The sequence below is a fragment of the Heliconius melpomene genome, chromosome 1 (genome assembly GCF_056956725.1).
Source record: "Heliconius melpomene rosina isolate 202511_hmr_F chromosome 1, ASM5695672v1, whole genome shotgun sequence".
Lineage (NCBI taxonomy): Eukaryota > Metazoa > Arthropoda > Insecta > Lepidoptera > Nymphalidae > Heliconius > Heliconius melpomene.
Window position 1 is genome coordinate 5,556,994 of NC_140389.1, and position 26,649 is coordinate 5,583,642.

General features: G+C 33.6%; 2 protein-coding genes and 2 non-coding genes across 9 annotated transcripts in view; 3 read left to right on the forward strand and 1 right to left on the reverse strand.

Annotated features, from left to right (window-relative positions):
• RhoGEF2 (Rho guanine nucleotide exchange factor 2) overlaps positions 1–15,505 on the forward strand; it is a 170,353-nt gene extending 154,848 nt beyond the window's left edge. For 4 of the 5 annotated variants that reach the window (XM_085194709.1, XM_085194692.1, XM_085194700.1 and 1 more), the window contains 18 exons: positions 3,894–3,994; positions 4,366–4,494; positions 4,793–5,034; positions 5,208–5,392; positions 5,635–5,805; positions 6,144–6,300; positions 6,487–6,599; positions 6,831–6,944; positions 7,385–7,473; positions 7,964–8,204; positions 8,534–8,661; positions 9,232–9,372; positions 9,689–9,769; positions 10,322–10,435; positions 11,054–11,209; positions 11,525–11,749; positions 12,084–12,136; positions 12,574–15,505. In XM_085194709.1, the coding sequence (XP_085050835.1) occupies positions 3,894–3,994; positions 4,366–4,494; positions 4,793–5,034; positions 5,208–5,392; positions 5,635–5,805; positions 6,144–6,300; positions 6,487–6,599; positions 6,831–6,944; positions 7,385–7,473; positions 7,964–8,204; positions 8,534–8,661; positions 9,232–9,372; positions 9,689–9,769; positions 10,322–10,435; positions 11,054–11,209; positions 11,525–11,749; positions 12,084–12,136; positions 12,574–12,597 (2,464 nt within the window). In that variant the 3' untranslated portion in view covers positions 12,598–15,505. The remainder of the gene's footprint in view (positions 1–3,893; positions 3,995–4,365; positions 4,495–4,792; positions 5,035–5,207; positions 5,393–5,634; positions 5,806–6,143; positions 6,301–6,486; positions 6,600–6,830; positions 6,945–7,384; positions 7,474–7,963; positions 8,205–8,533; positions 8,662–9,231; positions 9,373–9,688; positions 9,770–10,321; positions 10,436–11,053; positions 11,210–11,524; positions 11,750–12,083; positions 12,137–12,573) is intronic. The other variant, XM_085194718.1, reaches the window with a different exon arrangement.
• A 280-nt stretch (positions 15,506–15,785) lies between these two features.
• Positions 15,786–26,649, reverse strand: part of LOC146541078 (putative serine protease K12H4.7) — a 34,702-nt gene continuing 23,838 nt past the window's right edge. For both annotated transcript variants that reach the window (XM_085194748.1, XM_085194739.1), the window contains exons 4-11: positions 24,376–24,486; positions 23,008–23,141; positions 20,973–21,111; positions 19,576–19,724; positions 18,738–18,866; positions 17,589–17,721; positions 17,188–17,385; positions 15,786–15,982 (exon numbers count right to left, since the gene is read on the reverse strand). In XM_085194748.1, the coding sequence (XP_085050874.1) occupies positions 15,817–15,982; positions 17,188–17,385; positions 17,589–17,721; positions 18,738–18,866; positions 19,576–19,724; positions 20,973–21,111; positions 23,008–23,141; positions 24,376–24,486 (1,159 nt within the window). In that variant the 3' untranslated portion in view covers positions 15,786–15,816. The remainder of the gene's footprint in view (positions 15,983–17,187; positions 17,386–17,588; positions 17,722–18,737; positions 18,867–19,575; positions 19,725–20,972; positions 21,112–23,007; positions 23,142–24,375; positions 24,487–26,649) is intronic.
• On the forward strand, positions 19,207–19,278 carry TRNAD-GUC (transfer RNA aspartic acid (anticodon GUC)). The gene has a single exon. It is a non-coding gene; the product is annotated as a tRNA-Asp (tRNA).
• TRNAN-GUU (transfer RNA asparagine (anticodon GUU)) lies at positions 24,189–24,261 on the forward strand. Its single transcript has one exon. It is a non-coding gene; the product is annotated as a tRNA-Asn (tRNA).

The window sequence follows — 26,649 nt, forward strand, 5'->3', positions numbered from 1 at the left end:
TTTCAACGTGATTGCTCAACAGTCACCCAGTTAGTGAAGAATGAGGGTGGAAATGGATACTAAATATTTATTAGGTGACTTCTCATTTATTAAATAATTTAGTGTTATTTTTCTCATATGGAGAGAATGTAGGGATGTCCTTTTTGTATTTGTAAAATTCAGTTGAAAAATTAATTTTATTCGTTTCGTTCAAATTGTCCATTGACATTGTTTATAGACCTTAGTAAGGCTGATAAATAAGCCAAATTTTAAGTCAATTTCGATCAAGAAAATCAATTTATTTTAATTTACTATCTGTATCGGTCTGTCTATTGTTGTTTTACATTGAATCATAGTTAGGTACATACATATTTTTTCATTTAGTTCTTGTTTTATTCTTTAACAATTCAATAATAAACTAATTCGAACCTAAAATAATCTCGACTTTTTACTGTGCCATGCCGGCTTTTCAAATATATCAACTGAAATATTAAACGAGCTGAAATGATTTAGCGTCAATAAACCGCGCGTCCAGTTACGGTCGCAGGGCAACGGTACGCACGTAATGTCGTAAATTTTGCGTATTTATGTGTGTACATACAGTACAGTCGACGAGTCGTGGTCGACCTGAAGCTAGCTATAAATGGCTGCGCAGATGATTTTAGGATTTTTTCTAACTTTTCATTATTTTTCTCCGAGTGCATAATGCGCAATAGTTTCGAAAACCTAACTTCGGGGCGACCATAACTCGTCGATCCTACTACGCGGTCACAAAAATTTGAGATTGAACATTCGCTAATAAATTGTTAGTCGGGCGGTTTAATTTAATTATTTATTTAGTGCTATTTACTCTATTAAACAATTGAGACACTGATGAAACCAACGATATTTTTTAGATCTAGTACTCTATTTCCTGTTATAATTTCTTAAAAGTGTAATTCATAATCAAATAAACATAAATATGAGTTAAGTGTACAAATACACAAGTGTTAAGTGCAAAGTGTAAAGTGAAAGTGTAAAACATGGCAACTCCCGCGCCACCTCGCGTTTCCCGCAATGTGTCGCTGCCGGCCGGTAGACAGCCGCCCGCTGTGGGTGTCCTCGCCAGAAGGACTATGTCTGAAAGGTATAATAAAATAGATAAAAAATCAATATTTGTTTTAATTTTGGGTACAAGATTTCTTGATTTCATTTTTGTGTGATATTTCTAATTTATTTATATGGGTAGGATATAAGTAAACTCTGAGTTTCAATTTAGAGTGTCAATACGTTAAGACGAATTAGCACAATAGGCCTGGCTCTTGTGTAACTGCGATCGTTGTGTTTTCGTCTTTTCAATTAATCCTAATAACTTGATCGAAATACGGAGAACGGATAGATTTCTTACAATTTGTTCTCTCTGCTGATTCTATAAATATAAAATGCAAAAGAAAAAGCCATTAAAAATATCGACTTTTTCCTGATTTTTTAAATAACATTTTTATCAAATCCGCCCTCTTCATTCATCCCCATCGAATTTTAAACTATATCCTGTCTTCCTTTGTTTTATCCCTTTTTGTTATATTTAAAAAGCGTCAACCGTCACGACCATCGTCGGATGTGTGTTATCGTGGACATAACTCGGCCGTCAATTATGATAAATTGCTTTATCTCGCGCTAACTACACATTTTTGTTCTAACAAACTAACAAAAATAAATGCATATAATAAATAATACTTATTAATAAATATGATATATAAATGTACTGTAATACAATAAGTAACCGGCCGTCGTGGTGCAGTGGGACAGCAACTGATTGTTAAGGCTTTGACTGTGGGTTCTATCCCCATTTGAGTCAATATATTGTTTGGCTTTCTGCTTTAGTAAATGCCTCCCACAGGCAGCCACACAGTGCCTGCATATTCTCAGGGACAGAGTACCCTCTTCCCTCCCCACTCGGTGTCGCTGTAAAGGCCAATAGGGCTAACAGCATTAACCTCAAGACCGAAGAAGAAGGTTTAGTAAATCAAAATGCGGTGTAGCGGGAAGTGGAGAGTGCAGTGTTCTGGCACTATTGCCTGCCTACTGTGAAATAAAACAAAAATTAATATATTATACAAACAGAACAGAAATATTCCTCCCGGATGATAGTCTACTCCATGACATTTGGCTAACTAGTCAAAATTATGATTAATTTTTATGTTCTTGAAGTTTGTTTTTACAAGTCTTCGTATACCAAATAATTTGGTTGAAGCTGTTTGACTTTAGTTGTCAGAGATTGTGTGTGTGTCAGTCAAAGTCGGCTTGTCTTAATTATACAAACAATTATGCTTCTTAAAAATATACAAGATTTCGTTATTAGAACTAACGTTTTTTGTCAGATGATTTATTATTCATATTAAAGAAAAGAAGCAGCTTCAAATGCGAAATCTTTATTTGGGAACCTAGTGTCAATGTACTCTGTCCAATTTTTTAATATTGCATATCATGCTGCGGAACTAAACGCCTCGCTTTGTCTTAGTTTCCCTCAGTACGATTCGTATCAACATCTCACATGTTGTGAGAGCTGCTACGATCTTTATATCATCTACATTATGCGACACATAAGTACAAAAAATTAAATATATATGAGCGTGGAATATTTTTTAATATAATCTACACTATACACTTCAATGTCACAGCAGTTATTTCAAGTAAACGTTCCATTAACCTAGCCTTAGAGTTGTGCAATATTCTCCCACTCCATTAGTGGAAGCGTCCGACTTAATTAAAAACGTTTATTACTTATTTGCCTCACCTGGGGTCTGGGGACATTCTTAGAACGACGTGCGTTGGTGGTGTTCAGTGTCTATCAATGATTGTTGAAAATTTTACCTTTTTTCTTGCATTTGTTATGAATATTTTCGTATTATTTGTATTTCATAAGATACATGTTTGTATTTTATACAGGCAAGAATTAGGAGCTTACTTGCTTAAAGAATAACATTTGCTGAATGAGTTACGTACAGAAACTTCTCTCGCAATTAAAGTTTGATGCTGTCTCGATGTGCCACGACGGGCCCCTAATCTAATAATTAAAATGTATTTCCCATTAAACCTCTCATTCCTGCCCCAAATGCAAATGTTTCAAACGATTCGAACATGAAACACTTGTTCGTCGTTAATCGCGCCTACAATAGTACACACGATGTGTACTTTAATAACGCCGCCAGTTTTACCGTTTTATAACTTCCTCCGCATGTTGTGGATTGCGTTTCCTCCGACCTTTGAGTAGTTTATGATTGTATGTTACGGCGATGCCTACGTTGTCGATAATGATGTACTGTAATGTAATTAGGATATGCCTTTATTTGGGGAGGACTTAAAATATATGTTTGAAATAAATATCTAAATAATCAAAAATGCCGCAATCAGTTCTGTCACTTGTTGAATGTCTTGAATTCTCTCGGAAAGTCTAGAACAGAGTGTCAATACATAAAAAATAATAATAACTAAATAAGCTTCTTTTAAGATCGAAAATTCTCGTTTTTATTGTAATATATTTTAATGACTCTATGTATTCATTCAATTACAATTGAGATCCGGCTCGAAGGACCAAAGTAAAATGTTTATCTCGTATTCAAATGACTACTCTAGGGGAAGCTCCGTGTATTTGATTTAATTTGAATAGATTACTTACATTGGATTATACGAATGAATATTTCTTAAGTATACCTTATTAGAATAATAAAATTCAGCAAATGTTTTTTTAGACAATTAATAAAATTTAAGTAGTCAGTATTATGTAGTTTTTAAATTTGATGGTTTAAACTCTTTAAGGACGAGTACGTGGTACGTAATAGTATACAATTTATTAAATTTTAAAGTAATTTTACAGATTACTTTGATTATTTTCTAAATAATTTGTACTAAAAGTTATATATTTTTGCTTACAGTGACTTGGAAGGTACGCCGACCGCGCCTTCAGGCAGCTCGAGCAGCTCGAGCTTGTCGTCTAGAAGTAACGAGAGTAACACTGTCGCCGCTGAACACCAAGGTGTGTGCTATTTTGTATTAATTGTAATTTTTTTATTTTAGATTATAAGATTTTTTTAATTTTCATCTTAATGCTACTCAAAGTCACGCTTTGACTTTGTTATGCCAGCCTGTGACGCCTATATTATAAAGCTAGTGTAATGCTACCAAAGTGGTTAGTTCCACATTACCTTACTGTATTATGAATCCTAAAATGATGATTCTGTCGAAAATAACTGGTTAAATCTGTCAATAATTTTTCAGTTCATTTTTGTCTATGTATTTAAAATATGGGAATATTAACATAGATTAAAAAAGACCTTAACGATAATAATTTGTATGCCACTTTGAACAGTGTTTTCAGTTATTAAGGTTCATTAACTCTTCTTTCAGGATCTCAATCAGATTGGTCTGAGGAGGAGGATCCGTTGGCCGCGCAGTGGTCGGACAGCCTACCACAACACATACGCGACACGATCATATTGTCGGCGCGCATACGCAAACGACAGGAGGTTATACATGGTAAGTGTTATGGAAAAAATATATTAAAACACCTTAAATTGATTTATTGTTAATTGGTGGTAGCTTCTTGTGGGACTGACACTACTGACATTTCTATGTAACTTGACTATTCAAAAGTGCTTCTTATGCTATAATTGATTAAAGAATATGTTGACTGATGTGCGCTTTGTGTACATAAATTTTGTTACCCTTAAATTTATTTGATTTGCAATCTGTAATGATTCAAAGTAGTTTTAAAATACACAGTCTCACCTTAAAAGTCAGAAAAAAAAAACTTAAAATACTTATTTTATTTCAGAACTAATAGTCTCAGAAGGATCTCACGTACGTTGGCTCAAAGTCTTAGGTGTGGATTTCCTAAAACCCCTCGAAAGGCAACCTGCCTTACTTCCTCCAGAGGAGCTTCGAGCCCTTTTCCCGAATTTACCGGGAGTTAGAGAAAGGCATACTAAATTGTACTCGGAGTTAAGACAAGTGAGAAATGAAGCGGTCAACCATGTAGTTGAGATACGACAAGTAGCTGATGCTATGTTGAACACGGTAATTAATATTTTTTCTTATTTAAAAGCAGCGCTGCCGGAAAAATACGATTCGATTCCTAATCGATTCTGAATCAACATACAATATCTTTGAATTTTTGTAAAAGCTTGAAACTGAAATAATATGTTTCAGTAACTGAATGACATATAACAAGCTATAAATTATCTTTACAGCTTGGAGAATCCGGTTACGCGCCATGTCTATCGAAGTTCTGCAGTGGACAGCGTATGGCGTTAGACTCTTTAAGAGAAAGGCGTAGAAAAAACAAGGAATTGCATCAGTTTTTAGCTGGTAGAGAACAACTGCCCAGATGTGGAAGATTACAGCTGAGGGATTTGCTGGCTTGTGTATGGCAGAGGTAATAGAGAGAAAATATTTATTTCTTGCTATTTAATTTTAAAAAATGTTACTTCGGTGAGGCTAAGTGTGCTAATGTTGGTTTTCTGCAAAATAAAAGAGTAACCCCAATACTACTAATATTTATGCTGGATTTATTTGAAAAATTATTGTAATTAATGAATTCATTAATCCTATAGAAATAATACTTTTCATTTCAATATTTAGAATTCTATAATACTAACGTTTTTCCATATTTTTCAGGTTAACAAAATATCAGCTGCTTCTAGAAAGCATTCTCAAAACGACAAGCGAAGATGGCGAAGATTGCGATAGTGCAGATGATATTTGTCAACTAAAGAAGGCATTATCAGTAGCGAAGGATGTACTACACAGTGTTGATACAGCGATACGAACTCAGGAGAATTATCATAGGTATGTAATTTCTAAATTTACATGTTAATTGAGTAACAACTCTTTCTTGTACATACTTCATCGTGGATTGAAATAGCGAAATGGCGGAGGATGTTTTCATATAGTAGGGTAGTTAAATGGTACTTTGTGTTAAGGCACTCTTCCCTATTTTTCTACTCAGTTTTCGAAACATTGCGTGATGAACCCAACGCCCCGCTTTTTCTTCTAACCAGAGCCAGGAAATAAAAATAATTCAATCTCCCCGGTTCAATGGGAATCGAAGTCACAACTGACGCATTTAAAAATTAATAAGAATATATATTTTTTCATATGTTTTACTTTTTATCTTTTCTTTTTAGATTATGTACAATTCAAGACAAAATAGAAGTGCGTACGTTACCAGAGAAGTGTGGAACAGACTTCGAAGAACTACGTAAATTAGATTTGACAACACACACGTTGAGATTAGAGGGAGAATTAGCATTACGGACTGATACTAAGAAAATACGTGTTTTGGTAAGTTAAGAGGTAGTAGGTTCAATTTATATTAGATAAAATTTCACAAAGTTGGCGCGGAAATTATATTATAACAGTATTTTTTATTTCTGCGCCACGACTTGTCTCAAATTTGTATGTATTGTATTTGTATATGTCCAAGAACCAAATGAACCTGCACTAACTTACCAATATTTCCATCCTCAGGCGCTTATGTTAGAAGACAGTCTCGTTTTACTACAACGTGAGGGAGAAAAGTTTATACTACGACCGTTGCCGCAAACCGGACATAATAGTTATATCACACCTATTATTAAATGGTAAGAAAATAGGTATTAATGAAAATAGTTCTGTAACCTCTGAATTTGGTTTAAAAACATATGAATAGTAGTATATGAATTAAGCCGATAATATGTTCAATTATATTTTTATATAGCAATATATAGTTAAACTATATTTCAATTCTAAACCTTATTCCAGAATAATAAAGTAGATATGTTATATATATTGTGTCTAAATATGTCCATTCATTTTTAAACCTTACCTCACAGGGATAAGGTTCTGTTTCGTCCAAACGCAGCAGTTAGGAATACATTCTTCCTAATGAACATAAACAGTATACAAATGCACGAGCTCTCAGCCAATACGGCCGCAGAGTACGCCAAGTGAGTTATTATAATTTTTTTTTTTACTTTATTTTCTAAATAATAAAGTTATTTTTCTATTTTGTTTATTTAAGATCCTAGGATTTATCCCAAGATTAGCTGGTTGAAGCAGGCAAACTATTCTCTTTATATTATATCTGTGTCTCCAATTTCTCGAATTGAATTAACGAAATTCATTTCTATAGCACTGTGTATGTCACTTTAATTTTATACAAAAATGTATAATATTAAACATATGGTAATGTTATATTTATTCCATTGATTAATGCGTTTTTTTTGTATTATTTTAATAAAATGCTTTTGGCACTTCTTCTCTTTACAAACTATAACTGTGTCAAATTACATACTCCAACGTCCGTACAATTTTCGTAAAAAGGAATACAAAACTTGTAGCTTGTGTAAATAAATTTGTAACATGAATGTCTGTTGTGTATAAACAGTTGGGTGAAACACATCCAGGAGGCCCGTTTGGCTGAAGCGCGACCTGTAGCTGCGCACGCGCATGCTCGCTCAGCTGATGATACTGCTAGTAAGTATATACAATTCCTATTGTTGTAAAAGATAGTTTTACTTAGTTATTTCTTTTCTTTTTTTGGGATAAATAGTTTTTACTTAGTAATTACTAGTGAAATTTTAAGTGTTAAACTATATAATATAGCAAAATTAAAAAATATTAATAGCAACATTCCCTATATCCACTCAAATAATAAACTTAAAATATGTAGAATAATTCAGGGATAAGTTTATGTATATTCTATGTATAGCTTTTTCATAAGATTTTTTCGCTAAATACACTTAACACGTCATTCTGTACAAGATAAAAATAATTTTTCAACTCAAACTAGTAGCTTTATTGCTATAAACTTTAAATTGTTATATATTATAAAAAATCAAATACTCGAATAAAGTTTAAACATTTATTGCTATATGATCAGGTATACTAACAATTTAAGATCGATTGATATTCATGTTTTGTATTAAAAAAAAAAAATAACCAATAAATTATAATTTTTTTCCAGCCGTTAACGTATCAAGAAACCCATCAGATGCCTCAGAGAAGTCAACGTCCAGCGCTCCGGCCGACACCGGCGAGAGAGACAGGATATCTAACGAAAGCGAGCGAGACAGAGATAGGATTTCAAACGAAAGGGAGCGAGACAGGGTTTCTGCTGAAAGGGAAGAGAACGAGAAAGAAGTGGAAAAAGAGAAGGAAGATAAGGAAGAGAGGGCTTCGGGAGAGAAGGATGCGGATGATGAAAAGTAAGTTTTTTGTACAGAATATAGTTATTTATATATTACTAGAGAAATAATTGACGCGCACAGTACACGTTGCCATGGCAACGAGTAATGTCACTATATACGAAAATGGATATTGCTTAACATAGGGTAGTGTGTGATATACATATTTATTTTATTTATTTAAAGTTTTTATGCACTAATTTAACAAAATGTTAGCATTCTGCACTCGATTATAAATTTGTGAAATTATATTAGCCGACGTTAAAACAGTTTCTTGCAATTTTACAATTGTTTCTCTTCTTATATTTTTCTTTTCCTAGAACTGACCTAAATTACATAAAATTTTCCAGATCGCCGCAGACGCCAGCTGTGGGCCGCATAAGCACACACAGTGGCAGCCCGCCGCCCGCGCTGCTGGGCGCCGTCACCGTGCGCGCCGACCCCGTGCACACCGCCAGGCGGGTGTTGTCACATCACGGTGAGTTCTGAAACAACTAGTTAGTGTGGTTATTATGGTTTGATGTTTTGGGTGCCAATACCGTGACCGGCACTATAGTGTGATTTTTCCCTTATATGTATGTATGTATAGTAATTATTTTTTTGGTTATTGCTGAAATTCTGTTGACCAGTTATATTACCTAGTCGTCCTTATGAAGCATATTTTCGTTAAGAAGTGACTGACTTATTTGTTAGTTACAATTTAATGGCTAGTTATGATATTCAGTTACCTGTTGTTTACTTTTCGTTAAAAATATATGACTGTGAATGCGGTGGTTGTGGGTTCGATCCCCACTCAACAACAAATTATATTCACTTCTAGTTTTATTTTGTTACGGCAAGTAAATGAAAATAATTGATGTTTTCGACTGAACATCGAACCCACAATCATTTGGTTTACAGCCAAAACATAGGCGTTAATGTAAAATTTGTTAAAATTTATGTATATTTTGTGTTTTCAAAGCGAGCGCTATATTCAAATAGGTTATAAATATCTTTAAATATAATATTTTAAAAATGAAGAATATATAATATATTATTATATTCCCAGAGCGTCTTCGTCGCCTGGACGCGGCCATATCGCGCGCGCTTCTCGCCAAGAGCGCGGTGGTGGCGGAACTGCTGGGCGTGCCGGCACACAACTACGCGCACGTGGCCGAGCTCGCCGTCGCTGACGTCATGGGACAAGTTGGTGAGTTATTTATTTGAATGTATTTTGTGCTCCTTTTTTGGTTCACGATGTATATAGAATATAGTGGGGTAGGCAGTGCGGGCCACTTCCCATTTTTCATCGAATTGTCAAGACATTGTGTGTTGAGAGTGATGGAACTCGATCCCACGCTTTGTCTTGTTACCAGCTAGGAATATGAAAATAATATATTGTTAATTCCTCCGAGTAGCAAATGAACCCACAACCGGCGTCTTTATAGTCGACACGATGAACTCAAACAGTCTAGTTATATATAGTAATGGAAATATCGTATTATATATTATGTACTAATTTTCAGACATCTGCGGTGAGCTAAACACATCGCGTGAAACTGAAGCGCCAGATTTGCATCAATTATTACTCGCTGCGCAAGCGCAAGGTATTTTAATGTTTTGGAGTTAATCGCGTATATGATAGAGAGAGGTTTCTAGATTAGAATTTATGTGCGAGTTAAACATTTTTATATTGACATTTGAGTTTTTTAAAATTGAATATTCATTTGTGTGTACCGTAACTTAAAGTTCGTTATGTTTACTTTTTTTAATTCAGGATAAATAATAATTACATTTTAGATTTATTTAATATTCAAATATTACATGCATGCAATGCATTTTATATAAAAAAAAAATCTTACAAATACTTAATCCTAAATATTATAATTGTGTTAGTTTGTGAGGATAGATGTTTGTTTCACTTTCACACAAAAACTACTGAACAGATTAAGATGAAACATGTAAAAGTAAAATAGCTTACATATCAGAAGAACAAATAGGTTACAATTTCTTTGAGTATTTTGTGTAATCTGGCGATTATATTACAATAAAATAAAGAGGGAGAAGCCGCAGTTGGGTCGCTAACTCACTTATCTCAAAAAGAGTATGTTCTATATAGTTAATACATATAATTTATAACTGTTATTTTTCTATCCCAGCCAATCAGCTAACGGAGGCGTTAAGCGCCGCAATGTCAGTGAGCGAGGCGGCCGCCATCGCCGCGCGCTCCGGACGGTGCGACGGCTGTCGACGACGATGTGATAATAATCACGGTGAGATTATATATATGTATCTATGATTGTTATTAATGGAGTGTCTTAATGAGAATAGTGTATCAACACTAGGTTCCCAGGTTCTTTGTAATTACCGTGCTATGTGTAGGGTAGAGCGTGAAGCTAAAAAACTACAACTATATTTCAAGAACTGTATATGTATGCTATTGTTTTGTTTTCATTAACTGACTTCTGTAAGAAAAGTAGGTTATCAATTCGACTGTATTTTTTTTAATTATAATATATAATTTTATGTTTAATTTGTAATAGTTCTTTCTTTTGCTTTACGATCTATCCCACACATGAACAGGGCAGGCATGTAATTTAGTACTAAGATCCTCTATTCTTCACGTCCCACCGATTTTTTAACACAGTGCGTTTTATATGGTGGAATTCAACGCCGCGTTTTCTCTTGTCATCATAGCGAGCAACTAAATATTTCAATTTGGGGGGAATGCTTTCGTTTTCTCGCTTCGGTCAGCAAGTTCCTCCACTTAACACACAATATCACGATAATTGTACATCGCGTGGGGAACAAGGTGTACTAAGACTAGATTCCATCAGATATGAAGTTACAAAATTATTTATGTGGCAATTTTTTTTTCTCAAAATTTCCAGACCAAGAAAATCTAGACAAATCGTCAGATTTATCTACAAATGAATCGAGAATAGTAGACGCTAGTGTAGCCATGGTTGATGTTATAACTGACTCTGAAACGTCTTTTGAAATGTTACCAGATTATACGCAAAATGGAGCTACGGAAATGCCCTTAGGTGAGTTATAAGTAATCTTTAGATTGTGGGTGTTAATATTGACGTCGATGGTTGTGGGTTTGATTCTCAATCGGGAAAATGGATTTTTGTTTCTTCTCTTCTGGTAACAACTAACGATACAAAGCGCGTCATTAAGTTACGCCACTCAACATGATGTCAGTGGACTCATTTTAGTTTTCAGTAAAGAATATTTTTTTGTCTCCCTTTATGCGGGATAAGAGTAAAGCTAAAAAAAATTTGATAAATGTGTAAATTTAGTATTCTTGTTATTCTTTTGTACAGTATTGTAACAACATAATTTCGATTATTCCACAGAAGCTCATATAATCGAAAGACATACATCTGACTTTTCGGATTTAAACTCTGCAAACGGCGCGGCGCTCGCAACTCGCCTTGCACCTCTCGCAGGCTCTCTTCACGCGGCGTTAAGCGGCGCGCTCGCGGCTCTACCTCGCGCCCATCACGAGCGCCGAACGCTGCGTGCTGAGCTAAGCGCCGCGCGTGACCGGGCAGACCGCGCTGAACGCCGTGCTCGTGCTGGTGAGTTACGCATGTAGAATGTGACTACACATTCTAATAAATCAATAGTTACTAAACTATCCTACTAATATTATAAATGTTAATGTTCGTATGATTGGATGTTTGTTACACTTTCATTCGAAAACTAGTGAATTGATTTGGATCAAACTTTACTGTAATATAGCTTACATATCAGAATAACACATGAGCTACAATTTATGTAATTCATTTGTGCAATGGGGCTATAATATAACAATAAGTTAGAGCGGGCGCAGTGAAGCTCGGTTATATATTACACTAACTTACTAATAATGTTCAAAACATGTGTGTAATGTCAATATTGTGTCTATTATAGATTACGGAGTTACAGAAGAGATTTGTCCAAAAGGCGTTGACCAATCGATACAGGTATTGTAATATTTTGTTTATATATATAACGGGGTAGGCAGAAATAACGTAGTGCCAAAGCACTTCATTCCCCACGCACCGGTCAATTTATGTGATATTTCACGTCGAGTGGCGGAATTCCACGCCGAGCTTTGTTTTGTACAAGAATGGTGAAATAAAATAAATGTTTATCCCTCCGAGTGAGGATCGAACCAGTATACAATACATACAATACCATCGTGAATATTGAATGGCTGAGTTTAACGCCACACTCTCGCAGTAGCAGGACAATGAAAATAATATAAATATAATAATTTCCCCTTCATGGGCATCTATCGTTTAGAGTCAGTCGTTGGCCTACTGTGCGACACGAGGGTCTCAAGTAATTATTGTAATGATTATTAATATTTTTATATAGCTAAGTAACATTATTAATGTTTTTTTTTTATTTATTTCAGGACCAACCGAGCAACGGGGGTTGATTCCCCGAAGCCCTAGTATTTAAGTTATAAAAAGCCCTACGTTAATTTACGTCAAATACCATCGATTTTAACTAACTTAACGGAAACTCTCACTAAAATCGGTCCAGCATTTTTCTGACATGACTATATGAATCAATTTAATTGATTTAAATATTATAGTTAATATTGTCAGTCTGTTTGTGTATATATCATGCCATAACCGGGATTTTTCTTTAAGAGTAATATTTTTTTATTTAAAAGTTTCATCGAAATCGGTTTAGGTTTTTTGCTCTTCATGTTGTTACCTTCCTGATTAGTATTAATTTTTTTTGTGTCTAATTCTAATTTAAGTATAATTCCATTAAGCGTTTTTCTTTTTTTGTATAGAAAATGTATCCGTTTATACATTTTACATAATTATTATATATTATACATATGCATAAGTATATATAACTTTAGTGAGTTTGTAAATAATGTCTTTACGTCATACAATTTGTTATAGAGTATTATTTTGACAATATTTAATTAAAATGGTGGTGATTTTGGTTCTTTTTGGAAATTTCAAAACTTTTGTACAAACATACATACATAATATATTATTGTATGATCATCTTAAGTACCTTTGCCGATGCCATATTAATTGTTTATACAAATATAATAAAAAAGCACTCAGTACGGAAACAATTAGATGGGTAGCCGTTTTTTGTTTCTGAGATTTTCAAAATACACATACATACATATATAAATGTATTAGGTTAGTCTGTATATAAACCTGTGTATGTAAAAGTAGTATTAGTGAATGCCATTATAGCGTCGTTTCAGTTTAGCTTAGATAATTATGTTACGTTCAAATTGACAATTTTCCGTTTGAATACACAGTTTTTTTCAATTTTTAATGTATATATTGATTATAATGTTGTTATTGTTGTGTAAAGGATGGGCTCTTTCTTTATATTGTTTTTTTTTATATTTCGAAATGTATATTAAATAAAAAGCAAACATCATTTTGTTTTCGACCATACATAGAAAAAAAAACTATTAATCGGTATTAAAGTAAGTTTTAATTTATTATTTACTAATTATTTTTTACCTTTTTTCCGCAAAAACATAATAAAAAAATTCTCAATCGCGCACCGGACCTCTAACATAAAATGTTAAACGTTTTTTTTGCTTCAGACGGTCTTAGTACAAAACTAATTGGCAAATAATATGTACGCACATACAGAATACTGCGTAAATACATTTATTTATATAGAGTAAACTATATAGCTATTCACTACTTTAAAATTTTAAATGTATTTAAAATATAAACACATTATATATATGAATACTAATAATAATATTTTGCTGAAAATTAAGTAACAAACTAATGTAATATGAACACAATAAGAATATTTCTTAAATAGTGTTTGCAACTAAAATGCTTGGTAGGAATTTAAAATATAACATAGATTTTTATATATATTTTTTTTTAATTTTCAAATGTGTCTATGTATTCGAGTATCAGTTCTCAATTTATTAATATTATTTACTGTAAATTAATTACAGAACCATCAAACGTATTATAATCAAAGTTTAATAGTCTAAAGTTAATAATTTACATTTTTTTTCTTTAAATCGATCAATCGTTATCATTAGATAGTCATATTCTAGTTTACTCTATATAAAAATATTTTTTTTTCATCTTAACAGATTTTGAAAAACTCGTACTTGTCATACGCCGCCGTCTTCATAGAGACGGACTGTGATGTGAGATATCTATTAATTTTATGTTTTATCCAATTAATTGAACTATGGAACCAATTATTTTATATAAAGAACCAATTTTTTGATCCTGAAAACAATTAATTGTTTTATTTTATACAATTATTGAATTAACCGGAAAAAGTTCTTTGTTTGGTTATGTTGAAATGTTTTTTGTTCGTGCTATAATTTTTGATAATTTTAAAGAAATTACTAAATAGTGAAAATTGGTTCCATATTTTTTTTTCAGTTCAAATTTGTATGTAACTCGTTTTTGTGGAAATAATAGAAAATATATATATTTAAAGTTTGTTATTTCATTAATTACTTAGAATTTTTAATTTCAATTGCATAAATGTTTGACCTAAAATGATTATTAAACACAATATACATTTTGTAAATAATATATTATTAGAATATAGAAAGAGCCACTATATCATCTTAGAAAAAATAAATAAATCATACACATCAATTTTGTAAGTCTTAATTTTGAAATTATAAAATTGTAAATCATTTTTTTTTTTTTGAAATATTGTTATGATTGTTATATTTAATATACAATAATGTAATCATGATATATTGAAACACAGAATGTCTGCGGTTAGGCCTTTTCCATTTTTTTGTGTATAATTAAAAAAAAAAACAACAATTGATTCATCAAATCAATTATGCGAATAAATAGTTAAACTATTTATTTTTTGACCAAAAAACTATTAAAAAACCCGTACTTCGTAATCGTTTAAAATATATTTTGTATGTTAGTGTTTAACCAAATAACTCCTTTTTATCTATTTACGTCGGAATCTAGGTAATTTTTGATATTTATGTATATCTCGAATAAATAGAAAAATCGATTAAAATAAATTATATTTTATAATCGTAATTTTTTATATAAAATGTATGGGGTATGAAGAATTGTTGGCATTTTCTACAATATATAATTTTTTTGTACAAAAAAATCGATTTTTGTTTAGTTTATGTTCGATTATTACTCTATACGTGTAAGCTACGTGTTATTTAATAATACAAAGTGGAAATTAGTTTTGTGATGTTTTTTTATATTACAGTATATTATATTCGTATGTACGTTCGTCTCTTCGTACCCCCTAACACAGATCCTTCGCTAATGATTCGCTTCGCAAAATTGTAACACGTAGAAGTAAATAAATACCGTTATAAACAGACATACGAGATGTTTTATTGTTATATGGGAGGCCCTTTAAATATTTATTTATTTTATTTTTTAGTATTTGTTGCTATAACTAACAGCAACAGAAATACATCATCTGTGAAAATTTCAAATGTCTATCCGGGTTCGTGAGTTACAGCCTGGTTCGTGAATTACAGCGCTCTACGCGCGTCTACAGAATTATTCGTTCGCCCGACTGGGAATTGAACCCATTACTATGGCGTCAACACACGCTATGCCACTGCATTGAAATGAAAGAACAAAATAAAAAAATATATTTCACATTTACATTTTATTATTTACACATATTAATTCCACAAAGCAACGCATAAGGCTGCCAGTGCAAGTATTGGAGTAAATACTGCAGTGTTCGCGCCCGAGAGTATTCTTTCGCCGGTCAACCAGCTGCTCATATGGAAGAGGACTTCGGACTTCGTCGCTTCCAGCTGTTCCGTTTCGTTGGTACCAGTAGGACTGAATGGAGAAGAGACTTAGTAAAAATGCAAACTTTAAAAATAAATGCTTTTATTGAGTATATAGCATAATAGGAGTGAAGACTTTTCGTTCACCACGCACTGCCAAATTTTTGAGATATCTCGTGTTGGGTGGCAAAACTCAACGGCGCATAAAAATATTAACATTAACAAGGATAACTGGTTTGGAACTCCACTCCATTGCCCCACTATGGCCATATCATATATATACATATATTTATATTTTTTTGCTGAGTAGCAAGTCTCTCAGTTTACAGTCGTCGTTGCTGTAGAACTATGTCTCATTTTAAATGAGATAGTTGTGTGTTCGGTCCCTGAAGAGCATTATCTATATATATAAAAGGACTTGTCCTCACTGACTGAGGTAAGACGCACGCACAGCCTTAACCGCTGATGGTAGAAACGTTAAATTTGGAAAAAAGTTTACTTTCGTAATCTGGACATCCACTAAGAAGGGATTTTGAATTTTAACCCTAAAGGGGTGAAATAGGGGTTCAATGTTTGTATGGAAAAAAAATTAAATCGGCACCGATTTTTATAAAATTTGAAATTTTGATTTTTATAAGTATTTAATTGAACACGTGTTTCATCGTTTTCTAGAATTCTCCCCCTAAGGGTGCAAATAAGGGGTTGAAAGTTTGTATAGGTTTTTTTTAAATCGTCACCAATTTTCATAAAATTTGAAATTCAGACTCTTAAATGTATATCATGAAACACATGTTTCATGGTTTTCTAGAATTCACCCCCTAAGGGTGTAAATAAGGGGTTGAAAATTTGTATGGAAAAATCTTTAAATCGTCACCGATTTTTATAAAATTTGAAATTTAGACTTAAAAATATTTCATTGAACACATGTTTCATGGATTATTAGAATTCACCCTTAAATAGGCAAGCGAAGCTGCGCGCGTCCGCTAGTATTACTATATGACTATTTTAATTTTTCCCCTCCCCAGACAAAGAGTAGTGTTAAGATCAGCCACTCATCACGCAATGTCTCTAAAAATGCACTGAAATTAGGGAATGGAGTGTCTTACTTAACACTGGGCTCTCTCTGCCTACTCTGCTATCTACTCGATACTGGGAAAAACTAAAAAAATGTCCAGTAAAGATCAGTTAGAATGAAATAAAAAATATTTTATATATTTTTAATACATTTCAAATACCGAAAGTAATTTAAAAAAATACCTTATAGCTCTACAATGTGAGATCCCATCGACAACGTACACTGGGGCCATGTGACCTCCATGAGAGGCGTTAGGTCCCATAGGTGACCACGGATCGTGGGTACCAACCACCGAGATCACGTGGTCGGGGATATGGTTGAGACCAGCGAACAAGTTATTTGTACGAGCTATGCCGGAACGGAGGCGGGATTCATTGAAGCTATAAGAGAATAATTAGAATATGCTTTTCAATATGTATTAAGTATGTTTTTTAAAATTAAAGAACAGAACATATTTGTATTGTCTTTTATTATATTAAAAGTAATACTCTAAGCGTTTAAGTAACATATATCTTGATTAACTACTATATCCAAATCTCAACCTTCCAACATTTTTAAAACTAATAATAATAAAGTATCTTACTCAATTCCAAAGAAGTCTTTGCACATTTGATGGAAATAACCCAATGGCACAGTATTTAAGAAGGGGTGCTTGCTTCCGGTGGTAGTCTGGTACCAGCCGTACTCGACGCACGTTTGATACGTCCACAGGCGCACTAGAAGTTATTAAAAAGTATATCCATCCCATTAATATTATAAATGTTTTAGTTTGTCAGATGTTTGTTCCACTTTAATGAAAAATACAACAGAACATATTCAGATGAAACTTCTGTAATATGTTTTTACATTCTATTGTATAGCATAGACTACAATTTACGCAAAGATTTTATATAATTTAGTAATAATATAACGGCAAGTTTAAGCGGGCGAAGCCGCGGGTGGGTCTCTTAAGTTGTATGTGAAAATCTATACATGTGATCCTTCATCTATATAATATATGAACACACATTCCCACCTTCTCGTATTTATGATAACTTCTAGACATACCTACAAAAGGATTTGAACTAAAGACCCATTACTCCTCTTTTAGGTCTACTTAATTATAACAGCCTTAAACACAGCACGAAATATATTCAAGGTATTTTTAACGAATGCCCAGACTTTGTATTATTCATCGGATAGCGGTGTCACGTGGCGCGACGTGACACGCATTTAAAACAAATGAAATCGAAAGTTAGCTTATTGTTATGGTAATATTTTTTTCATTTTCCATATTCTCCTTGACCTATAAAATGAATGAAGTCCGTACTGATGTTCATCCATTCATTCCTTTATTCACATATTACTTAACATTTAACTTGGCTATCATTTCACGTTTACATTTTTAATGGGGTAGATTATATATGTAGTGTTAGCGTACTCGTGAAAAAGTGGGTAGATTTAGATGAAAAAGACAATAAAAGCAATGGAATTGTGTCAAACGGGAACAGTTTCTTGTAGGCGTTGCTTATAGTTGCTTGTAGGCGAAAGCTCTGATTGGAAGGTATCTAGTGTGTAGTGTTGTTATTGAGTGATACATGTCACTTATTGTAATTACGTGGATCCTCTATCCGAGTGCGTTAAAAACATATAGACGGTATGTATTTTTATCGTGTTATTTTAAAAACGCTAACCGCTCCCGATTTCTAACACTAGATTAGATATTAATAAAAAATCTACTATAATCACTTACTGGTGGTTCCCGGAGCGTCGTAGCTAACATTGGTATGTATTCTAACTTGCTCGGAGTACCGGGATTCGATGCAGGGTTGAGTCCACGGGTGAGCGCTCACCCACGCCGCTAGACGTTCCAGCGAATTATCTGAAAGAAAAAATAAAAAATATTCGTTTACATGTTGTTATTTTGAATGGTATTTTAATCATTTCATGTATGAAGGGATGTTTTTACGTGTTTATTTTCTTTTTTAAGTGGGTAGGGTGAGCTTTGAGAACGGAGTGTCTTAACACTAAGTTCTCGTTATTATGTGAGGGATACAGATCAAAGCTAAAAACACTAAAATAATATATAAGTAGATTTACATTAGGTTTTTTATATTTGAACAAAGCCAAAAGGTGAATATCTATTTCATATTACTATTATTATTGTTTTCTTATATTTGAATGATAAGTTACGTATAAGAAATTCGCCTGAACACACACAATCCTCGGTAGTATAGTGGTAAGTATCCCCGCCTGTCACGCGGGAGACCGGGGTTCGATTCCCCGCCGGGGAGAACCTTTTATTTTGCTATTAATATTTTGGTATATTTTCAATAAATATTAATAGCTTGATATTCTTTGTTTTTTTTAGCCTTACGCTGAACATAGCTGGGACGCTCCGTTCCCACAAGAAACGTCCGTTCCCCACATTCCACCGAATTCTGGAGGCTTTGCGTGTTGAAAGGCCTCGAGAAGAAATCAAACCCAGAAACTCTTGCGTTTGCAATCGGACGCTTATGTCCTTGCACCCCTGGCTGCGCTGAAAGACCTCTTTTATAATTAAAAGAATTTTTTTCTAGTAGCAGGTATACCTTGTGTAGTATTAGTAATAGCATCGCAAGCTGCAGGGATGTCACCCGGTGACGCGAACTGCACTAAATACGCGAAAGTTTCAGTAATTCCGTACCAGAAGAAGGTAGCCCTGTCTAATGGAGATGACGCTTGGAGCAGAGAACAGGTGCTGAAATATAAAATATATTTATAATTATAACTTACTTGACCTTCACCTGAAAAAGGGTCCTTGCAAATATTGTTAACCAAAAAAACTAAAACCGACATATTCTTTTTTCTTTTTTTGTAAAAATTTTTTTTTACCCAGAAATAAAAGACTTTCATTTTTTTAATTTATTTGATTACTTACTTACTATAATGGTTATTCTGATTACTACTGATAGAATTATAATTGTTAATATAGGAATTTTAACTTATGGTCTTTAGATTAATATCTCCTAATATTTTTAAATATAAAACGCTACGTTTAGGGATTCGATTTCCATTCGTGGGAATTAATTATTTTTAATTTCTCTCTCCGGTTAGAGGACAAATCGCAGCTTTGAGTTTCGCCTCAATACACAATGTCTCGAAAATTTGGCGGTGAGTAGAAAACGGAGTGTCTTATTGCTTATCCTGCTATATCTATGCGGAATATAGCGCAGCACTTAAATAAAATAAATAAATTAAAAAAAAAACGTATACATTCTATAAATATGTATATATGTAGATAGTACGATTTACTCAGGATTTAGATAGGTATTTCACATACAGTATGCAGATTGAAAAATATTCTGTAAAAGTATTTTTATATTTTTTTTTTGTTTTAACGTTTTTTTTCACACACCGAGGAACAAAAATAACAAAAATTGCAGTACAGCTGTTAAAAACTGTGAAATTTAAAAATATTTTATCATTTCATATTAAGGAGACGAGGCCGTCGGGGTGCAGTAGTATAAGCGTGCGACTGTAGGCGCGACAGGTTATGGATTCGATTCGAAAAGTGGGGAAAACTGTCTTAACACTAGGATTCCAGGTTTCCTCTGGCTATCCAGCTATGTGTAGGAGTAAATATAATATAGCTTAGTTAGTGTGAGCATTTCTTTGGCATAGAAGAGCTATATAGACATATAGGCTTCCCACTCCTTTACAGTATTTACAGAAGCGTTTATATAACAATCAGTCAATCAATGTTATTTATGTATTAATTTTAAACAAATGACGTTGTGGGTTCGATTCCCACTCAGAGGAAGGAATTATTTGTATTTCGGTCTAGTGACAAGACAAGGCGCATCGTTGATTTCCGCCGAATTGGGCACGCAATGCCTTGAAAATAGGACAGGGCGTAGGGAACGGAGTGTCTCAACACTAGGTTCTCTCTACTTATTGCTATATGCGTGATATAGCGAGAAGCTAAAACATACAAATGGTTACTAACTTAAAAAGCTGCGATATCCTCTCCGCCCCCGCCGGTGTGTCCAATATCTCTACAATACTTTGCACTCCTCTCTCAATAGATGATAAGCAAGCCTCGCCGCCTTGTTCCCTTATAGCTTTTGCTATCACTTCGACGTACTCTGTAAAATATTGGAAATAATTTAAACGTGGAAATGTATATTGGTAAAAGTGTAAAATAAAATTATGATAATTACTAAAATAATATAAAACAATATCCATCCTTTATAGCTTCACGCTATATCATAAGCAACATAACTTTGAGAAAATTAAACATATTTCTTATAAAGTGATAAAAAAAATAATATTAAAAAGCGATTAAAAAAATTCTTTGATATTTTATTGGCAAATATTTTTCGGATGAAAACGTGTATTTTTTGTAATAAAGGCATTCCTCGATTACGCCGGCGCTGAAAAATTGAAACTGTAAATAAATTTGGCCACATTCCTCGGGACGTATATGAAATGAAATAAAATAAAACAAAAATCGACGTCCAAAATATTTTTGCTGGTAGTCAAGCGATAAAATCGACGAAATCGACATACAAAAGCATTTATATATTCGTAGATAAATCTATAGAAATATCCATCTTTATCATACATTTCTTTTAAGCTTCACGGTGTATCCGATATAAAGCACGGAAGACAGCTAGAACTTAGTGTTAAAACACTCCGTCCATTCGGTGTTGAGTAGAGGAACTCGGCGCCACGATATGTCTTATTACCAGAGCGATGAAATGAAAATAATAATAGATTTTCTCGTGTAGAAATTGAATCCACAACCAAATTATAGAAACACGCTGTACCATGACGACCGCTTTTTTAAAAACACAAATGTACGTAAAAAACTGAAAAATGTATTTTTTGATTGAAAATTTTCAGCTAAAAGTGGAATATTTAAAATACAAAGCCGGTTAAGCAATATGACGGATTTTTTTTTATCATTCTATGGTATATTCGCATTCGCACTGGGGAAGTGCTCCGGGCTGTTGTCCACCTATTAAAATGTTTATTAAGTTACGCCTGAAAGTACTATACTGTAACACGTATTGTGATAACGATTTAATTTTAAGGGACTTTTTTATCTAACTACTAGTGGACCCGAACGCGGCTACGCCCGCTTGAACTATACGAATATTTATTCAATATATTTATGAAATTATTTTCAATTTTCAATAGAGACATGCGTTAAGCAAGCTCATTTTGGGTGACGTTTACTAACAACAAACTTTGCAAATCGTTGCTTAGCAACGGTCGCATAGCGACAGTTGTTATTAACATGGCGGAATAAATTGCATGTCAAATTAATAAGTATTTTAATATATTGGTATAGAAAATATTACAAATATCAGAAAAAAAGTACCCTATGTTCATCCCGAGACCCTCAAGTATCTCTATATGAGTATTTTATCACAATTAAATTAGCGGTTTGGCCCTGATTGCGTAAAAGACAGACAGACAGACAGACAGACAGACAGACAGACAGACAGACAGACAGACAGACAGACAGACAGACAGACAGACAGACAGACAGACAGACAGACAGACAGACAGACAGACAGACAGACAGACAGACAGACAGACAGACAGACAGACAGACAGACAGACAGACAGAGTTACTTTCGAATTTATAATATAGGTGTGGATGGTGAAATATTTGTAGGGAAAGGTAAAATTAATTATTATATATTAATGTTTTAATTTTTTTCGCTCTGGTAACTGGAAAGCGAGGCGAAAAGTTTCGTTATTCACCAAGCAATGTCTTGGACAACAAATCAAAATTCTTAGATATTTTTTGTAGTTTTAATTTTTCTTATATTTTTTTAATTGAAATTATTATAATCTTGTTAGCTTCACGCTGTATCCTGCACACAGGAGGGTAGGCTGAAGAAACCTAGTTCTAAACACTGCGTTCTTCACGCCCTAAGTTTTCATGAACGCCGCGTTTTACCTACCAGAAAGTGGAAATGAAATAAGAAAATAAAAACAAATAAAAATCAATGTTAATAATAAGTTACCAGGGAAATCTTCTTGAGCATGCAAAGGGCCGCTATCGGAGAAAACAGCACTGATGAGATGAGGGTACGCGAGTCTCATCCACGTCGCCATACTGCCCGCGTAGGAACAACCCACTAGAGCTACGTTACCGTCTCTAAAATAAAAGGTAAAAAAAACAATGAAAAGAAAATATATTGATACGTTAGATTCTTCCCTCGTATTAAGAGCAAACCACACCACATTTACACAAAATTTTCTGACTGCACATTGCTTTTGATTGTGAGTTCGATTCCCATTCGAGGTATTTAATTATTTATATATCCTATCTCTAGTAACGCGGCGTTGAAATCCGCTAATCAACACACAATTTCTTTGAAATTGGACGGAAAGTGAGGAAGGAAGCGTCTTGACACTAGGTTCCCGCTGCTTACCCTATTTGTGCATATGTGGAACACATGTAAGGTCAAACAATAATTAAGTAAAAGAAAAACAAATTCCTATTATTAAAAATCTCATTCTTATATCTTCCGACAAATAAACACCTTAACTGAAATGTCCAAGCGTTGTGTCCACCGGACAAACTGACAAACAGACTGACATTTCAACTGACAAGCGGAAACGTACACAAAGTTAGCGCTTTTGTTATTTAAGTTGTGGTTTTCGCAAAAATCAAGGGTAAAATGGTAAAGAAAAGGTGAAATACCAACATTTATAGTTGGAACGGGACCAAATCTTTAGATCTTTCAAACCTTGCTAAAGTTTACTTTGCAATTTATCTCTTTGGAAAGTATTGTGGGGTGTTTCTGTGGAAATGCACCGATATCGGTTTTTGAGGTAAAAGCGAAAATATAAATACACAATTGATCGATAAATAACAACATAATTTGTGCTTTATTCTGCATGAATTTATAAAGATAGCTTTAGTAGAGTAGGTAGAGCGACTAGGTCTGTTAGCACACTCCCTACTTTCTACTCAATTTTCAGAACATTGTATGTTTCTCTCGTGAGAAAATAGGGAGAAAGGAAAAGATCTAGAGATAAAATTAAAGTAACCCATTTCCTTGAGTGGGAATTGAATCTACAACCGTCGCTAGCCCTGAATGTATGAAGATACTACTGAGTAGGTATCTTCGCTATAATATTATTGTTTTATAGGGTAAAAGTTGAAGAGCTTTCTTCTTTATATATACTAGGAAGCAGTGCCTCCGTGGCGCAATGGTTAGCGCGTTCGGCTGTTAACCGAAAGGTTGGTGGTTCGAGCCCACCCGGGGGCGGTTGGCTTTTTCAAACTTTTGCCTATTTTCAGTTCATAATGTAGATAAAATATTCTCTATGGAAATATGGATGAAGCGTGAAGAAAATAAAACAGAATTGCTAAAAATACATACTTATATCTGCCATTTTCAAAGTCATCGCTTTGGACGTGTTGTATGAACTGCGCGAGGTCTCCCAGCGCCTGGTCCACGTTCAAATACCGTAGATCTGATGAGTTCGTGTCACTGCGGAATTGTTAGTATATTTTATTAATTAAAGCTTTTATTTTTAGAGTAGGTACATCTATCTATACTTAATATGATAAATATGAAGGGTTTGTTTGGGGCAACTCGATTATCTCATGAACAATAAGGAAAAATATTTTTGCATTGCTAACCCTTTCATTGAGGAGACTAGAGGCTTTATTTCATCACGTTAATCGCTCAGAGGTGACCTACCGAATTTGAATTCAAATTCACAACTTGAAGAGTTACTGCTTTATACCCATTTTTACCATATTTAATTTCATATGAAACAAAAAGTATGATATACATTTAAAAATATATATATTTATATATATAAAGGTAGTTAGTTACACAGATAAGGCAAGTTACTTATACAGGTAAAGTAAGTTTCTTTTTATAATTTAACTTTGTTAAGCAAACGACTGCGTTCGGACAAAAATTTCCATATTAATAAGAAGGATTTGGAAAACTTTCAACATTCAAATCTGCATGAGTCCGCTCTTTTGGTAACAATCCAATTTTTTAAAGTTAGTTAGCTATTAACTATTAAAGCTAGCCAGCTGAAAGACAGTGTTAGACTGTAAATGCAATGGCTGTGAGTTCGATTTCTACTCGGGAAAGTGTTTATTTTTTAATTAATTATTTTTATTTATATCTCTCTAATTATTTACAGAGCATTTGTTTGTTTTAAAAACTTTCTGAACCTAGTGTTAAGACATTCCGTTTCCCATGCATTGCTTAATTTTCTAGGGTTATTTAAACCCAATTTTGCAAGTAACGTTATATGTCACGTTTAACAAATATTCATTTCCTTAGAGAATGCAGTTACAAAGCATCGTTCGAGGCTTGTGTCATCTGTTGACCGCGGGTCATTTGGACAATCGGCAATTAACCTGTGACGCGGTAGGGGTGCCACTCGACAGATTTTATTCATATATTCGTATATATTGATTGGTAGCTTCACGTTATATCCTGCACATGGCAGGGTGGCAGAAGTAACCTGGGAACCTAGTGTTGAGACTCTGTTCTCATAAAGATATTTCCTTTCCAGATATTCTGCTGTATCCTAGATGTTGTGCGTGTTGAGTGGGGGGATTCAACGCGGCGATTTGCTATGCGTCATCTTTGCTTTGTCTCTGTTTACCCTGATATATACAGGGTAGAAATATATAAGAACCATAAAATATGAAATAAGTTTAATATCTCAGCTTTTAAAATCTATTGTATTTAAATACCACCAATTTTTCATTTTCAAAATGAAATGTGCCATGCTTTTTAAGCCAAATTACCATTTTTAATTATTAAAAAAAAAAAACTAATTTCTTCATAACTAACAGCCCTATCATCAATTGTACTTGACGCCCAGACTGCTCACTTCACATCTAGTTAAGAGTAATTGAGATTATGAACGAAATTACTGAACTCGCTACAGATTAGGAAATCCTATATGTACGGAACAACCCACTGAGATGCTGACTTCACTGGGGGTCATAATATATGTATAATATATATACTTGTACATATAAAAATATGTTTACGTAGTTTCATGCTGTATTCTATATAGGAGGGTAGGCAGACGGAATCTAGTGTTAAGACACTCCGTTTCACATTTTTCGCCAATTTTCGAGATTTTGCGTGTTGAGTGACGGAACTCAACGCCGCAATTTGCCTTATGAGAGCGAGGGATCGTAAATATATTTATAAGAGAAGAGCATTATTATTATGATATTTTTTTTCAAACTAGAATATATTAGGTACATATAAAATTTAAATTTGTTACAAATATTTTCTTAACTCTACGGTCTTACTAAAGTTAAACGTTTTTTTTAATTAACCCATTATTTCGTAGTATATAATTTTTTTACATATTTCAATTCTTTTTTATACGATCATCGTATTACCTATATTATTGCTTTGTTATCATACTTTCGCATCACTTTTAATATGAAGGAATATTAGAATACTTTATCAGATATATTTTTGTAGATTTTTAAACTTCGTTACAACACAGAGTTTGTCAGAGATTTTTAACAAATAATCAATAATCAGCTATACGCTCGTACTCGGCAGAGGGAACCCAGTGTTAAGATGCTTCGTTCCCCACTTTCTGCCGAATTCTGGAGGCAATGCATACGCCACGACAGCCTAAAATGGATTTAATAT